This window comes from Ostrea edulis, chromosome 5 (genome assembly GCF_947568905.1).
Source record: "Ostrea edulis chromosome 5, xbOstEdul1.1, whole genome shotgun sequence".
Taxonomy (NCBI): domain Eukaryota; kingdom Metazoa; phylum Mollusca; class Bivalvia; order Ostreida; family Ostreidae; genus Ostrea; species Ostrea edulis.
The window spans coordinates 39,356,472-39,373,544 of record NC_079168.1 but is presented as its reverse complement, the minus strand read 5'-3'; the positions used below and the strand labels follow the sequence as shown (position 1 = coordinate 39,373,544).

Here is a 17,073-nt window from a genome sequence, read left to right as displayed (position 1 = left end):
TCCAGAATTTTTCCTTCTGCTTTCTTTCGGTATCTGACCAACTAAGGTCATGATCAATAACCCCTACTGTCATGTCCTCCCATCGGTGGTTATTGCCATTGAAATGTGTTGCTACTGGCAAATCTTTTTTGGTTCTGATGGAGGACCGGTGGTTGTTGACCCGTCTGCAAAGGTCTGTTGTTTCTCCTATGTACTGCTTCTGGCAGACATCGCAACTGATAAGATAGATGCAGTTATTAGTTTTGCAGGAAAAGTTTCCCAATATTTTATAACTGCGACCCGTGACAGGACTGCTAAAACCCTCAGTGTCTGAGCTATATTTGCATAATTGACATCTGAGGTCTGAGCATATTTTGAAACCTCCATTGGGTAAAGGGTTATCCAGTTTGGTCCTTACTATCATGTCCTTCAGGTTTCTGGGACGCCTGAAGGATGCCATCGGTGGTTCCTTAAAAACACCAGCCATTCGTTTGTTGGCATGCAGAATGGGCAGGTGTTTCTTCAGAATATATATATATATATATATATATATATAATTTTCGTCATTTTCATAATTTTCGGCGTCCTAATATTTCTATATTATACTTATATTTCGGATTATATATGTGTGTGTGTGCAATGGAAAAGAATACAGAAATATGTATTATTAGAATTATGTTCTGAAAGGATAATAGTAGTGGGGTTTTTTCCCACTGTAATCAAGCAAGGATGCAAATTCTAAATTCCTGCTAAAAAAAATCAGACAGGTTTCTTGAAATATCTAGTATATCCGACACATAAATAGATAAAACATGTTCATCACTCTGTACCTCTGGATCAATGTGTTGTTCAGATTAGCGATATGAGTTTAGGGCAATAGAGCATGTGTTTCATTTTTAATTAACCTCCTATCAACCGTGTAAGTAGTAAGTGCCCACGCATGTCTCTATGTCAGGTGGAAAACGAGAAGAGATTTGCAGACATGACAAGAGTACATCATGGAGTCACCAAAATATTTAAATTTTCCTTTAAATGTGTTTTTCACATAACCATGGCAGATTACTGAGGTCCAAATTCGAGATTGTTTTTTCCATCGTCTAAATTATTTGTTTTGTGGATGTTATATAATCAATGGGCTCGGGTGATGTGTGTAAATAGCGAAGTCTAGAATGCAGAAATTACACCCCATGCTTCCTTTGTTTAATACTCTCCATAATTCAAACATCTAATTTGGTAATGTAGGGTTTATGTCAAGCTAAAAGATAAGTGCTTTTATTGAGAAATTAAATACTATGTACATTATGCCTTAAAATACATTCCGAAATATGCTTCTGTATCCATAACATTTTTAACAGTACTACATGTCTATAGTATTTCAATTTCATTAAATCAAAGAAACAAATCAAAGAGTTACTATCATGAATTTCATCATCATAATATCCTAGGCACCTGATCCCACCCCTGGTGTGTCCAGGGGTCCGTGTTTGCCCAACTATCTCTTTTGTATTGCTTATAAGAGTTATGGATCACTGTTCGTTATCTTCACATTCCATACATTAGTATTGGGGAAAGGTAATACGATCCTAACTTTTGAGGGGTGACGTTTTAAGACGGAGTCAATACTCCGGCACTTGACCACTGGACCTAGACCCCCCCCCCCTTTATACTCAATAAAATGTGTACCATCGAAACGAAAACTATTCCATTTACCTGTATATTTATGCACTTAGGGGGAAACCCCCGTTTTCTCAGTGTGTGTTCGACCCTCTATGTATATACAAGTACATCCAAATGGAATATTTTTGGATGGTACACGTTTTATTAAGTATAAAGGGGAAAATAAATATCTCTGTCAAATGAAAAGGAAACAACCTAGGCCTAGTGGTCGAGTGCCCGTGAGTCAGTACTCGGTAGACGACCCCTCCACTCTGACGGCAGTGTTTCATATTCTTATAGTATTCGTCATCTGTGAGCATGATTTCTACACATTTTGAGTAGATGATACTTTCAAGTTTTCATTTAGGAGAGAAAAATTTTCATGTATTTGTTTTACGTCTGTTCAAGAATCTCTCACAAACAGATCGAAGCTGAGTGTATTTTTAAAATCTATCTAGTCATTCTTATTTTCCCACCATAAATGATCCCTTACAATGGTTTACTTTTGTCAAAATTTTCAACAAAGATAGTCATCACCTTGTACACTACATTAGGTGTTTATATAATTTTCTCGTTCTATTTTTACAGTCCGATGACGCTGGCCTTGAATATTGAAAGTAAACGTAAATTGAAGATTTATGTGGGCCGTATTTAATGGTAAATAAATAATGTATTGAAGGCCTCTTGATATATGTTATGTGGGGACGAGGATGGTTAAACTGTGTTAGAAGTGTAATGACTACATTCCTGAATCACTAGATGTTTTTACTATCTGCATCATGAAACATTTTCGTCACTAGTTTCTAGTCTATTGATGTGTTTGGGTTTCTCTTTCAGACACCCACTAACGACTAAATTCCATGTTTAAGGACAAGGTTCAGGTGATTTTCGGCTCAATGAATCACGTTTGAAAACGTTTCTTATATGTGTGTGTGTGTGTGTGTGTGTGTGTGTGTGTGTGTGTGTGTGTGTGTGTGTCATTGTTAAATATACTTCTTTTCATTCTTAAAAATACTGGCAATATGTTTGCAATAAGTATACAAGAATCAGAAGGAAAAAAATTAGGATTCCTTCTATAATTTTTTATTAGAAAGTAGTAATTGGTTTTTAAAAGTATGTTATGTGTTTTGTGAAATTGGGATTACACCGTTAGCTGTGCTGTATTATAGCAGTAAAAATAGCCTTGCTCAGTGGTAAGCAATTGAATTACCTCGCTTGAGATCGTGTTGGGTTCTTATAAAGACGTTTAAAATGTCTTATACCCAAAAAATAATATTCTGTCAGTACGTTTTAGACTTGTATGTATATGTTAGCCACGCAGGTTTTACAGAATGAATATCTAATGAATCAAACTTCATTAGGATGCAAATTCTAAAGGTCAAAACGAGAAAGTCGAATTTTTCTTTAAAATGAAACAACTTATTTAAAAGTAATGAAAATATCTCTCAATGTGAGTTGTTTTGCATATTAAACTCATGTAAGTTCTTTCATATTAATTAACTAGCAATCCATTTTATGAATTCCGCAGAAGTTAATTCATTGATAAAAAGACTACAAATATATTTGGTAATATTTTGTTCCCAATTGTAGGTCACCTATTGCAATTGGTGGTCGTGCGTTAACAACTGAACATTTATCTCCGTGGTAGGGGTTCTGTCCCCAGGGGGTGGGGCCAAACTTACTATTTAGTGTTTATGTGTAAAACTCTTATATAACATCTTCTTTAGTGTTACTAGTCCCCTACCGACGAAGTCGAAGGGGACTTTGGGTTTGCGCTCCGTCTGTTTGTCTGTCAGTCTTCCGGACTTTTTTATGTGCTTGCAGATATTCGTTTCATATTTGGTACATTGCTTTGCCATAACAAGTTACAAATCAAGTTCGAATTTCATCTCGGTCCATTGATTTTTCATTAAGTTATGGCCCTTGGACTTGGAAAAATAGCATGAATTGTCAGTTTCCCTAACGTTTTTTTTTTTTTTTGGTTGTGCCTATACAGATATTTATTTGATATTCATTAGATCATGATGATTGCTTTGCCATAACAAGTTACAGATCGATTTTGAAATTTTCCTGGTCTAGTGTTTGTGCCTGAATATTAGTTGATATCTAACCATTCCTATCCTGGTTTCCCAATCTTCCCTTTTACCATAACTTTAGTCTCATATTGAACTTCGAATATTGTTGAGGTCCAATAATTTTTGACTCTGGTAGGGGACTATATATTACTATGCAATACTCTCAGAATGCTTGTTGATACATGTACTAAATTTAAACTAAATGGATATTTAGAAAGAGCAGGTAGTCCTTTGCCAAATATGAAAATTTTATTATCCCAAGGGTAGGGGTTCTGACCCCAGGGTGGTGCCAAACTTAGTATATAGTATTTATGTGTAAGTTTGCTGATACTGTATAAAATTTAAATGCATACTTAGGAATAGCAGAAAAGGATGTACAAAAAATGGTGAATTTCACAACCAAGAGTTTTGACTCTAGGGTGGGTCCAAATTAGTCATATCTTTTGATGTTTTAATGTTAATACACTTATCATATTATGTCAAACCTTTCATCAGTGTATCCACTTTTGAGGGCAGTGAAGTTTTAAGAACACATCTTGTTTTATACTGTTGCTTAACATTAGCATTAAGCTTAGATATTCAGAACAGGATTTTTTTTTTCTAGATTTCACAGCCATTGGGAGTATTGATACTTTTTCACTAGTATTCAGGTGACCGATAAGGCCTGTGGGAGTAGTGATACTTTTCACTAGTACTCAGGTGACCGATAAGGCCTGTGGGAGTAGTGATACTTTTTCACTAGTATTCAGGTGATCGATAAAGCCTGTGGGAGTAGTGATATTTTTTCACTAGTACTCAGGTGACCGATAAGGCCTGTGGGAGTAGTGATATTTTTTCACTAGTACTCAGTTGACCGATAAGGCCTGTGGGAGTAGTGATACTTTTTCACTAGTACCCAGGTGATCGATAAGGCCTGTGGGAGTAGTGATATTTTTTCACTAGTACCCAGGTGACCGATAAGGCCTGTGGGAGTAGTGATACTTTTTCACTAGTACTCAGGTGACCGATAAGGCCTGTGGGAGTAGTGATATTTTTTCACTAGTATTCATGTGACCTATAAGGCCTGTGGGCCTCTTGTTCAAGTATTACTTTGTCTTGCAGTATGACTCTTGTACATTGATCATTATAACGGCCACAGAATTTGCGAAATGCTGACTTCAGACGAGACTGTTTAAACCCTTATGGCATCAACTTACTTGCCTTGATTACATGCAGGTGATAATGGAATAAGAAAAGTTAACAAAGGAGAAGCTGAATCCATCCCGTTTGTCAAAAAGTTGAGTTGTTAGTTTGCCGACCGTTAACGTCTCTGTTCATTATAACGTCAAACAAAGAGAGGTCTGCTCACGTGTATACAGAAATGAGCGAGTCGTTTTATTATCAGATTTCTATACATGTATACAACATAAATATTTACTGTAAATTATCTTTCTTTTGCCCCACCTTTGCAATAAACACTGAATTCATAACAATGAATCGTAAAATATTTATTCATGAAAACATGAAATTTAACAAACGAATGCCTGCTGTGATGCTGTTATGTATTTGTTACACGAAAATGCAAAGACCATAATGTGAACATTAATGAAAATCAAAATATCATAATAACATTAAGCACCGTATGCAAGAAATACATCATCATTCAATTACAAAAATACAGCATGTCTGCGTTATACGCGTGATGTACAATGTGTCGCAGGACGGAAGATCCAACTTCGTTGTCAAAACAACGTGATCAGAATCTTTAAAGTGTTTCAACCACTAGAAAATCATTATAACACAGACCTTAAACCATAAGATACAAATGCCATGGTTATCAACGACATGATACGCGGAGCTTGTCATTTCTTTTTCTTCTTTTCCTTCTTTTTTGGTTTGTCCCTTGCCGACTTGGGTTTTGTTCCGCTGTCCGTACTCAGTCCAGCGTCCGTACTAGAGGTGCGCCGCCTGGCGGAGGGCACAGTTCTCTCAGATTTGTCGGAAGCAAAACTCACAGCGGACGAGGATCGGGAGTCGGGACTAAATGGGGGTTCGGATCCGTTTTCGTCTAGAATTCGACTAAAAAAGATATTGTATGGAACTGATATTATGAATAACCTATCCTATTTTATTTTGATATGACAGCTTTCAGTTTTAAATAACTTACTTGTAGTTGACGAATCCGTCTACATCCAGAGTCCTAATGAGCACAGTCAGCTGTTGGTCTGGTATGTCGATCCCAGAACCCTAAAACCCAATATATAAAGAAATCCAGAATACATATTAACTTATATACATATCAATAAACTAAGAACTGACTAGTCAACAAGGGGTCCGCTAATTGTTACATCCTTAGGGTCATCGATTAAAGTCCCGTAACTCTATCATAGAAATAATATGCAGGCAATAGAATCGAAAACTCAAACACAACATATCACTATCCCTGAAGAGTATTACTTTAGAATAAGAAAGGAGTTACTGTGGCATATCTTGACAACAAAGTGACAAAATCTCTTAAGAGCTCCGAAGCTTAGACCGACATATAATGTATTTATAAAATAACAAATTATAGGTAACGTGAAACGACAAATAAATTAAACAGGAAGATGGTATCAATCATAAGTTTATAACATGTTGAAAAGTTTCATTTTCATATGAGAGTAAGGTTATCAATAAAAGATAAAAGTAGAGATAAATTTGAATAGAAAATGTAGATATCTAAAATGAAAAGATGAAGATAACGAACAGTGACCAATCTCATAACTCCTATAAGAAATACAAAATTAAGAGTAGAGCAAACACGGACCCCTGGACATACCAGAGGTGGGATCGGGTGCTTAGGAGGAGTAAACATCCCCTGTCGATCGGTCACACCCGCCATGAGTCCCATATATTGATCAGGTAAACAGTAAAGCGTAGTCAAAATCAGTGTGTAAAGAACGGTATGAAACATGCCAAACAGCATTTGACCCTATGTCAGGTTGTATGGCAAACTATATCGTTATAACGACCATACAATTTGTGAAATGCTGATTTTAAGTGAGATGGAAATAAGTAGAATAAGTATTACTTTAAAATGTTGAGCTTTCGAAAATCCCTGTCTATAAAATGTTACTAGTATCACAGCTCCATAATCAAAAACAAAAACACCCCGTCCCCCTAAAAACCAAATCGATATATACTGTGAATACTTTCAATAGTGTTCACAAGATATAGACGGACGGACAGAGTGGAAACTATGAAGATTCCGCATCACTGATGCGTGACCCTTACCACGCATGTAGAATGAAATACATTTTACACATGTTTCAAATTTTCGCTGTCACTGTCGTAACGAGGAAAATGGATTATCAAATAAAGATTATAAAAAGCGTTCACGAATTAAGATTAATGCAGCAATATGATTTTGAAATGTGTTGCATTCTCCAGATATTAATTAACAGACCAATGTTTACCCTTATTATGTTACTTGAATTACAGAAGATTTTTAATTACCTCGTCATAACAAATTTGATCCACTTTTCACTATCATTAAAGCGCTTAATTTCACGTGTCGAACCACGGATTGAAGATAAAGAGATCTGACGAAGTTCAGAAAGGTCTGTTGAGACTTTGCGTAAAATATTAGATTAAGTACTGCATTATGATTATAATCTTAGTGGTTTTTGAATCACCCGATTAACGATTTTATCGCTTAAGAAAATGTATACACATGTTGAGGAAAACCGGAGTGATAGTAAACCAAGAAAAGGAAATCCTGGCACGCATTCAATGATATTTTCTGACATAACTCTTGTATGAAAAATAATAAACACACACGTTCTATAGTCCGATGATATTTGTTTTTCTTAAAAGTCCTAACATAATTTTTCGAGAATTATTGTATAACCCCATTCCTGTGAAGCATTGCTCTCTTTGTCAAGCTCACTGCTAACTTTCATACTCGGAATGGCAAAGTCATTTTATGGTAAAAACAAAATTTTAAGCTACACATCAAAAGAATTCGAAATTTAGATGGTTGATTGGTTGTATATTGTTTAACGTCCCTCTCGAGAACATTTCACTCATATGGAGACGTCACCATTTTCGGTGAAGGGCTGCAGGCCTTGGCACTTATGGCAATTGAGCGGGATCTTTATCGTACAACACCTGCTCTAACACAGGGCCTCGGTTTTTGCAGTCTTATCCGAAGGACCGCCCCCATTTAGTCGCCTCTTACGACAAGCAAGGGGTACTGAGGACCTATTCTACTCCGGATCCCTAAGGAAATAAAAATTTAGAAAACTACAAAGAGATATACATGTTTAAACCAAGACTTACCTTAATAAGATCTTTGAACTCGTTTGCATCTAGTCGTAGACGATGTCCTCCATTGAAGACATCGTGGAGATTGACTCCTGAAAACTCGGCGTATTTTTTGAAGGTCTCTATTGGGTCCCGTCTGAAGGCGCTCAGCCGGGCGTAGGTGCCGTTCTTGGGGTGCATCTCCGGTAGAATACCCTCATGTTTAATCTTAACATTTCTTTGCTCTCGAAGTTTATCCTCAATTGTAGCAAATTCGGCTTTCACCAGCATTTTCTAAAAATGTTGAATTTTCATTCGTAATCAAAACTTTATGTGCGTTAAGCCATTTGTTTGATCGTTTACAGTAAAAGATTCATGTAATTTTTATGTACTCCAAATTTAGATATACATACACTCTCAGAAATTCAGAAATATAAACATGTACACTCTCAGAAATACATACACTCTCAGATATACATACACTCTCAGAAATACATACACTCTCAGATATACATACACTCTCAGAAATACATACACGCTCAGATATACATACACTCTCAAATATACAGAAACTCTCAGATATACAGAAACTCTCAGAAATGCATACACTCTCAAACATACATACTCTCAGAAATGTATACACGCAGAAATACTTACACTAAAATCCAGGTACTTTATTGCACTGTTTTCGTTGGCATCTACAGATTCCAAGATGACCATAGCTCCTTCACTTTCAAAAGGATTGTTTCCAACCTGTAATTTTCAACTCGTACATTTAAGAATTATTGTGTACATGTACTAAAGGTTACTGAAAGTGGCAATCTCTCCTCTTTGATATTGTATTGCTCTACAGTTTACAGACTAATTTATAACACAAATGAGATGAGATATAATTTACAAGCAATTAGACTTTATTACCTTCAGTCGCTGAAGAACAATCAAACTTTTTTACCTTTATTTTCTGAAGAACAAGCAAACTTTATTACCTTCAGTTGCTGAAGAACATCATTTTCTTTCAACCCACTGGCTAAAAATGTAGCACCTTCCACTGGGATTCTGTTAAAACTGATGTCCAATTCTTTCAGAGTCCTATTGTGTTTTAAAGCTTTCATCATCGCTTCTGATCCTGCTTTTGCAAGACCAGCCATTTGAAAACGGAACTTCTTCAAACCAACGTTTTCCTACGACAGAGAATGACTATGTGTTTACAGAACTTGAAAAGTAAGAAATGACTATGTGTTTACAAAATTGGAACCTTTTTTCGACTGGCTTGAAATTTAGACATGTTGTTTTGTGGAACTAGGAAGACTAAAGGTACATTGTACAATGCTACGTGACCAGCATGGTGCATCAGACTATAAATGACTGGAGTCAAGTTAGATTTACATCCTTTGATACTCCCTTGGTCGTTTATAAACTAAGGTCTCATTAAAAACAATGCGAAATTAAGAAAAGAAAGAGGGAAAAGGTCATTGATAAGTAATAACTATCTTCAAAACAAGGATGTGAAAACTAGATTTACAAGTACAGATCACAGAAAGACAAGCAAAATTAAATCTGGGTGTTCCAAGAATCTCAAAATAATTGCATAAATGTCTTGTCGGAGTGTAAAGGTTGAAGGTCGAAGTGTAAAGGTTGATGGTCGGGGTGTAAAGGTTGACGTTTGGAGTGTAATGGTTGAAGGTCGGAGTGTAAAGGTTGAAGGTCGGAGTGTAAAGGTTGACGGTCGGAGTGTTAAGGTTGAAGGTTGAGGTGTAAAGGTTGAAGGTTGGAGTGTAATGGTTGAAGGTTGGAGTGTAAAGGTTGAAGGTCGATGTGTAAAGGTTGACGGTACCTGAAGGCCTTCAGCGATTGCTACAGCTCCTTTTGTTTTGAAATGGTTCCAGCTGAGGTCCAGTATTTCCAGTCGGTCGTTCTCTTGTATTCCGTCTTTCAGGAAACGGGCACTGGTTTCCTCTAACCTGTTGTTCGCTAAAATGAGCTCTTTTAACGTTTGGTTTTCCTGTGTTGTAAAGATAAATGGAGATGAATATAAAACTACATTTCTGCATGAATAGAATAATATTAACAATAATCTTTGTGACGCGAGATAAATTTCAGCCATTCATAAATATTTCGGACTTTTTTAATATATCAAAAACTCTTGTGTATTTACTAAAGATTTATCTTGTATTTGGAAAACATTTTTAATTGTTCGTAGATGTCGATGTATTAATTTTATAAGACACCTTATAAATGGTGTATAATTTGGAACTATTCAATATGTAAGGACTTGTATGTATATAGTGTAGAGTAATTTCGTACAGTACTGTAACTTGTAGATAGTCCTAAGCGCCTTACCTTCAGGACCTCGTAAAAGGACTGCCCCGCAGGGTCCCCTATTTCATTCGCTACAAATGAGTAAAGGGTTAAAAAGGTGTTAAAATTCTGCATTATCTTTTTCAAACAATTCCATATCGAATTTTTATCTTTCAACAGATATTTACCTGTCATATCGACTTTTAATAGATTCCTATTGCTCTTCAAAAACTGACATATTGAAATGGCGCCTTCGGTTCCAATTTTGTTCTCACTAAGCACCTGTTGAAATGAAATATTGAACACATAAAAACCTATAGTTTCTATTTTCATATTCCATTATTGATTCTTTATCTCTGTCTGCCATCACCTTTCTACCAGTTTTCAGATAGTACGCTTAAAATGTATTTGTTTTAGTGTGAATTGTCTCATTCGTCACAAATTATCTATAGTGTGCTCACCACTTCAGTTAGAAAGAGATTTTCCCTCAGCACGCGACACAAGCATCGAGCCCCCGTACTGTCGATTCCATTACCCTCCAGGTTTACTATCTCAATGTTTGTGTTTGTCTGTAAAAGTAAAACAAACAGAAATCAATTAAAACGAACCAAATATTGTAATAAAGTGGTTCCGTTCACGGTAGAATTTAAAAGATGCACATGTTGTGTTATGGTATCAATGAAATAATTTCGTTTTCATAATCTTGTATTACTGTATATGGAAGTCAGAGAGAGAGAGAGAGAGAGAGAGAGAGAGAGAGAGAGAGAGTCCTTTTCCTATAGTTTAAGTGAGAAATACCTTAACACACTGAGGTTAAATCAAGGACACACTGTACGTACAATGTATACATGAAATATCCAGAAATAATCTTTCTCTGTACTCAATGTGTGAGAACGAATTCCAAGATTTAATGGCTTAGAATATTCTAAAAGAAGTCCATTTCTTCCACATCAAGTTTTGAAAACGTTGCTATTTTCTGATTATTTTCTTTACAGAGATATATAATACATACGTCGTTGCAATGACATGATAATTCTTGCCCTCAGAGTCTTTCGAGTGTGTCTACCTATTTTTGCACATTAAAAAAAGGAAATGCAAACCGTTATATCTTTACAATATTACCCCCGTGAGGAAATCAGAGAACATTAAATCGGTTTGAGGAGAAACTTATCAGAAACTTTTCTTGTGCGAAAAAGGCGCTATTGAATATTCCGTCGGTCGCGCAGCTTTACGAAGTATGATATTTTCTAGGATAGCATTAATTACATGTTGATATTTTCTCATTAACGTTTCCCCGTCTTATGATGATAAATAATTCTTAGTGCAATTGAACATTGGCAACTATAAAATAACAAAACTTCTATGCCAAGTGTTCCCATTCTATTTGGCACCTGTTTGATGAAACCTTCGAATCCAAAGAAGGTTTAGACACAATTGAAAATTTTTAAGTCCATATGTAGACAAATAACTAGGATATATGAGGCACGGGGGTTTAAAGCAATTAACAGATACTTGAAACTCTACGCCGAATAATAACACTTAATGATAACACTTATTAACGTTACGAGTTAATGACGGGTCAACACCCCGCTCAATGTAATAATTCCCGCTCAATGTAATAATTCCCGCTCAATGTAATAATTCCCGCTCAATGTAATATTTTGTGTCAATGTTGAATAAGTGATCATAATAGACTACCGTTGATATCAGAGACTGGATTTACCTCTAAGGGAAACGATATGGCTTTAACACTTTCTGCACCAAGTCCGTGGAATCGAAGTTTAAGTTCTTTGTTTTCTAAGTTTTTCACAAAGTAAGACACGGGGTTTATCCCTAAGTCAAAACACTTCTTGATGTATTTTGTCTTCCCTGTAGTGTCGTGGTCAATTGTTTTTGGATTCAGAAGAGCTGCAACACGAGACAGACATGATAATGAAACAATGCTTTCTTTTTATACATTTTCATGTTTATTATACTAGTACTTCCAAATAATCAGGACCCAACTGCACGAAGGTTAGTTAACTTTAACAGTTAACTTGTCATTAACTCTTACATTTATATAGTGATAACTAGACGTTAACTGTCAGTTAAGCTTAACTAACTTCTGTGCAACTGGGCCCAGACTAACAATCTAAACCCTGTGACGCCATGTTCACCTTTTGCTGGTGTTTTACTAAATATACTATCCGATACCCACACTAAATACTGTACCAAATGTACTACTATTTTACATACAGGTCTGATACCCACACTAAATACTGTACCAAATGTACTACTATTTTACATACAGGTCTATACCTTCCAGTCACACAAACGTTCACTATAAAACTTGCTGTTCCAAGAAGTGACATAAGGGTACACAAACTACTGTAAAGGATGGGTATGTGTTACGTATCTTCACCACTATAAAACGACCATTACTCTGTAGACAAACTATAGATGATTAATTTACTTTTACATACATTCTGTGTCACTCTCTGTAGATAAACTATAGATGATTAATTTACTTTTACATACATTCTGTGTCACTCTCTGTAGACAAACTATAGATGATTATTTTACTTTTACATACATTCTGTGTCACTCTCTGTAGATAAACTATAGATGATTATTTTACTTTTACATACATTCTGTGTCACTCTCTATAGACAAACTGTAAACCATTAATTCACTTTTACATACATTCTGTGTCACTCTCTATAGACAAACAGTAAATGATTAATTTACTTTTACATACATTCTGTGTCACTCTCTGTAGACAAACTGTAAATGATTATTTTACTTTAACATACATTCTGTTTCACTCTCTGTAGATAAACTATAGATGATTATTTTACTTTTACATACATTCTGTGTCACTCTCTGAAGACAAACTATAGATGATTATTTTACTTTTACATACATTCTGTGTCAATCTCTAAATCCGTGTCATAATCGTCGGGATCGGTGTGTATAGAAAGGCTCTCCTCTGTAAAATATTCTTCATCATCACTGACGTTTTCCTCGTCTGCGTCCAGGAACCCATTTTCTTGAAGGTTATTGTTATTCAAAGAATCATCATGCTCCTCATTGCTCTCTTCTATGTCATCAACATTTTCTTTTCCATAAACTGGAAGAAATTCCTGTAACGTCGGTGGCTTATTTTCGGCATCTTCGTCCAGTTCCTCCACCAAAGGCGACAGAACTCGTCTGCTGAGGTCACTTTCCTGTTTCTGCACCCGAAGCAGACTAGACATAATTCACAATGAAACACTAAATTTTCTGAGTTTTACTTTGAAATCCTCAACAGCTACATCATTGACGTGCAACCTGCAATGGACAGATATTGAATGAAAATGAGAGGTCCTCCACAGGCCGTGGATAATTGGCCAGTATGTTGACATTACTGATATGAGCGATACATTTCGATAGACTTCGTTATAATTCCCTCCGTCAATACATGCAATGACGCTGTACCTGTAATTTTAAACAACTATCAAAGCTCTCAGATTGACGAACCACGTTTACTCTGATATTTAATTTCAATAAAAGGATTTTTTGTAAACATATAGGTATCTCAATATAAATAATCACAGGTCTTCTTGTATGAATACGCTGCCATTGCGACTGTCAGCTATTCAAGGACACTTCACTACCGAAAACCAACACGTCATTATTATCTTTTTTATTGCAGCATTGAAGAGCTTACCTTTGTTTGGTTAGGACTTAAGATGAATACTTATCAATGTGTTGGAAGAAATCGTATACCATCTTCCAAAATTATAGAATAAATTATGCTTTTAGTGTGTGCGTTTTGTGTAAATGATAATATCTTTATATATGGATTTTTTTTTTTAATTTCTCGTATTGGCAAAGATGAAATTGTACGTATTTACAAATCAAATGGTAATTCATCATCACGGATAAAGGAGGAAATGTTTTTATTTTATTCCGGAATGATGTACATGGTATCGGATCCTGGCTGCAATCTTTACAATGGCTCCGAGATATATTGGTATACTGCCATAAATGATACTCAACTAGACCATGTCACCGGGGCATGGGAACCCGTTATCATTTAATTCCTATCTAAATGTGAACGGGTTTGATCAGTTCAACATTAAAACCTCACGTCACGTAGTACCTGTGTCTCAGAGAACATACAGCTCTACACTGAGCAGAAATGAATAATTTCAATAGAGTAAGGTACCTTAAGTTTCTGCATACATAATATGACCTATCGGCATTTTGAAAAATAATTGTATCAAAAACTAGAAAGATAATAAGTGAATCTTTAGAATTATATATGTATATTTTCACATTAAAAAACAGCTACATGGATTGATGAATATATGTTTGGTATATATTGATCGTTTTAAACAACATACTTATGTAGATAATGCATGTTTCAATGGATTTGTAAAACGGATTTGTTGTGATGTTTGAAGACATGAAATACTTGCAGTCTTCATGTAAATGTGTCTCTTTCTGTTAGGGTGGTATCCATGTTTCACAAAATTTTATTAATCAGTTCTTAACTTTCAGAATTTTAATGTGAGGAAAACTAAATTTGTTTGGTAAAAAAAAAAGATGTCAAAGTTTGGATTCAGAATGCTCAACTGTCATTTGCTAAATATTGTAACAGGTAACAATTGAATCTTTTGCCTTGAAGGATATTGTGATTCCAGAAACTTTTTTTTTCTGGTATAACTACCTGTGAGGGAAAATGCCTCCTTTAATTGCAGTTTATTGATTACTGAATCACCTTATTATTCAATTCGTATTTTTGCGATTTCCGTGTAACATCGATCTATTTTATTATGTTCTCCCTTACAAGATGGGAGAGATCCGCGGATCCTAGTTTGCACACGTCCGACTTTAGCCTACTGCCTAACGATGACGAATTTGAGCTTTCGTATTGTCGAAACCAATAAAAATCAAAGGCTAAAAGGTGATGCCAATTGGAATGTAAAAATATATATTATTGAGAAGTTGACGTACATGTAACTAACAGGTTGATTAAGCTTAAATTTAATTCTGTAGTAAACTTTAAACTTCATTTTGTTGATATAATACGATATGCAGGCAGTAAACGGATTAGATGTAAATGCATTTAACTATGACTGAAGGCGAAGTTTGATTGCATCCTTTGTTTAATAATCACTTAATTACATACCAAGTATCTTAAATTACAATCTAAAAACATTATAATATCAAACAAATTCAATTTCAAATGACTTAAAAATAAAAGATTGCCCGATGGGTACGATTTGTCAATATTGTAAGACCCTGTTATTTCTGCCTCGACGATTAGTATTTCAATTTGCCACAAAAACCCTTTTAAGGTCGTTTTCATTTACCACAATCTTTGTTGTGAGTAAACAGCTATGATTTTATTATAATGCACAATTTTTGGTTCAATTCAAATCGGACTGAAAAAGGTTTTTTCTTCACAATGAAAATCATAAATAAACATGGAGATTACTTATCATTTGTAATTCAAGTAATAATTACGTTTGTTGAACTTTACTGCTAACTTTTTTTTCAAAATGTGCAGTTAATTTGAAATGAAAGCAAGTCTATATGACAACTTTTGCCGTGGTATTCTGTCGCCCTTTAGATTGGTGATTGATACCCAGGACTTGATAATCAGATAACGATCCCAATCCTGCTTGGGAACAGAGTTACAATCTTATTTTATCAGAAATCTCTGGGAATGTCCCCCCAAGAGGTATACTTCTGAATTTAGGTTACAGTCAGCTTTGTGTAGAAATCATTACGTCCAAAAACGGATATCTCAAGAATAGGATATTTAAAGATTTCAATAACGCACATGTCATATGTGTTTTAACTGTTTAACCAAACTACTTTAAACGGAGTTCTGTTATGCCGAGAAGTATAACTCATTGATATTGATAAAACGGTAATTGTGTCGACTAATACAGAGAGATATATCAAATTGATAAGGTATACAAAAGACCTTCTTTGGGTTAACAAAACAACTTGTCGGAACCTTTACTATTTCAATTCAGTGCGAAGTGAGAGAGGATGAACTATAGCAGATGTTTATAAAATTTACTAATATACCCACTGCTCATCAGATGTATTCTGTCGTACAAAAACCTGAGTGTGAGAGCTAAAGACGAAAAGTTTGCTTTATATATACACTCGTATATCAGAGTGATAGTTTGCTTTATATATACACTTATATATCAGAATAAACAATAACATGTAATTCTAAGATTTAGTTTAGGTTTAGTGTTGGCTTTTTGTACATTTTTAGCTATATCATTCGCAAATCGATTTTTCCTGAGGAAATTTGACAATTGAATTGTCCGTGACTTTGGTCATCTTTGTGTTTTATATTATATATATATATATATATATATATATATATATATATAATCATGATAAATGATTACAGACCTATGAGAGAGATTGATTAGATAAATCTTACCTACTAGATATGCATGTACTTCCACTGGATATAGTTCCAAACTATTTTCTATCAAATTTACACGCTTTCAATCACTAAGCATCTCTACTTTGGTCGATTTTCGATTCCCTTTCGTTATAGAGTTCCGTTTGGAAAAATATACGTAACACGAGAGCGTAGCGATCAAGTACCCGTTAAGGCTTGTATGGAGCCATTGATCTGTTAAATTCTCGCTCGCAATTCATAATGTCGGGCGATTAAGTGTATTAGCCAAGCTACCAAATCCTATACATCATCTGTATTGAGAACAAATTATTACAAGTATTTAAATCTCGGCATAAATAAACACTCAAAGCCGGTGCCGTTTCCACTCTTCGTGTATTACCC

General features: G+C 35.1%; 1 protein-coding gene across 2 annotated transcripts; it reads right to left on the bottom strand.

The window, feature by feature from the left end:
* Positions 1 to 5,181: 5,181 nt before the first annotated feature.
* LOC125652331 (leucine-rich repeat-containing protein 74B-like) lies at positions 5,182 to 17,073 on the bottom strand. Of its 2 annotated transcripts, none has more exons than XM_048881419.2 (12): positions 16,708 to 17,073; positions 13,174 to 13,580; positions 11,995 to 12,179; positions 10,733 to 10,840; positions 10,460 to 10,553; positions 10,314 to 10,363; positions 9,808 to 9,975; positions 8,960 to 9,154; positions 8,631 to 8,726; positions 8,010 to 8,267; positions 5,857 to 5,936; positions 5,182 to 5,768 (listed from the first exon to the last, which is right to left on the bottom strand). In XM_048881419.2, the coding sequence occupies exons 2-12, from the start codon at positions 13,505 to 13,507 to the stop codon at positions 5,552 to 5,554; spliced, it is 1,785 nt and encodes a 594-aa protein (XP_048737376.1). In that variant the 5' UTR covers positions 13,508 to 13,580; positions 16,708 to 17,073; the 3' UTR covers positions 5,182 to 5,551. The 2 variants fall into 2 exon arrangements, with proteins under 2 accessions (XP_048737376.1, XP_048737377.1); XM_048881420.2 differs by having other exon boundaries at positions 16,712 to 17,050.

What these genes read in the sequence shown, in the direction of transcription:
- LOC125652331 (XM_048881419.2), bottom strand. Translation starts at nt 13,507, where the DNA reads ATGTCTAGTCTGCTTCGGGTGCAGAAACAGGAAAGTGACCTCAGCAGA. An exon ending in ATGTTCTTCAGCAACTGAAG is followed by an intron (nt 8,727 to 8,959) that starts GTAATAAAGTTT and finishes TGAAAATTACAG; the next exon opens with GTTGGAAACAATCCTTTTGA. An exon ending in GACGGATTCGTCAACTACAA is followed by an intron (nt 5,769 to 5,856) that starts GTAAGTTATTTA and finishes TATCTTTTTTAG; the next exon opens with TCGAATTCTAGACGAAAACG.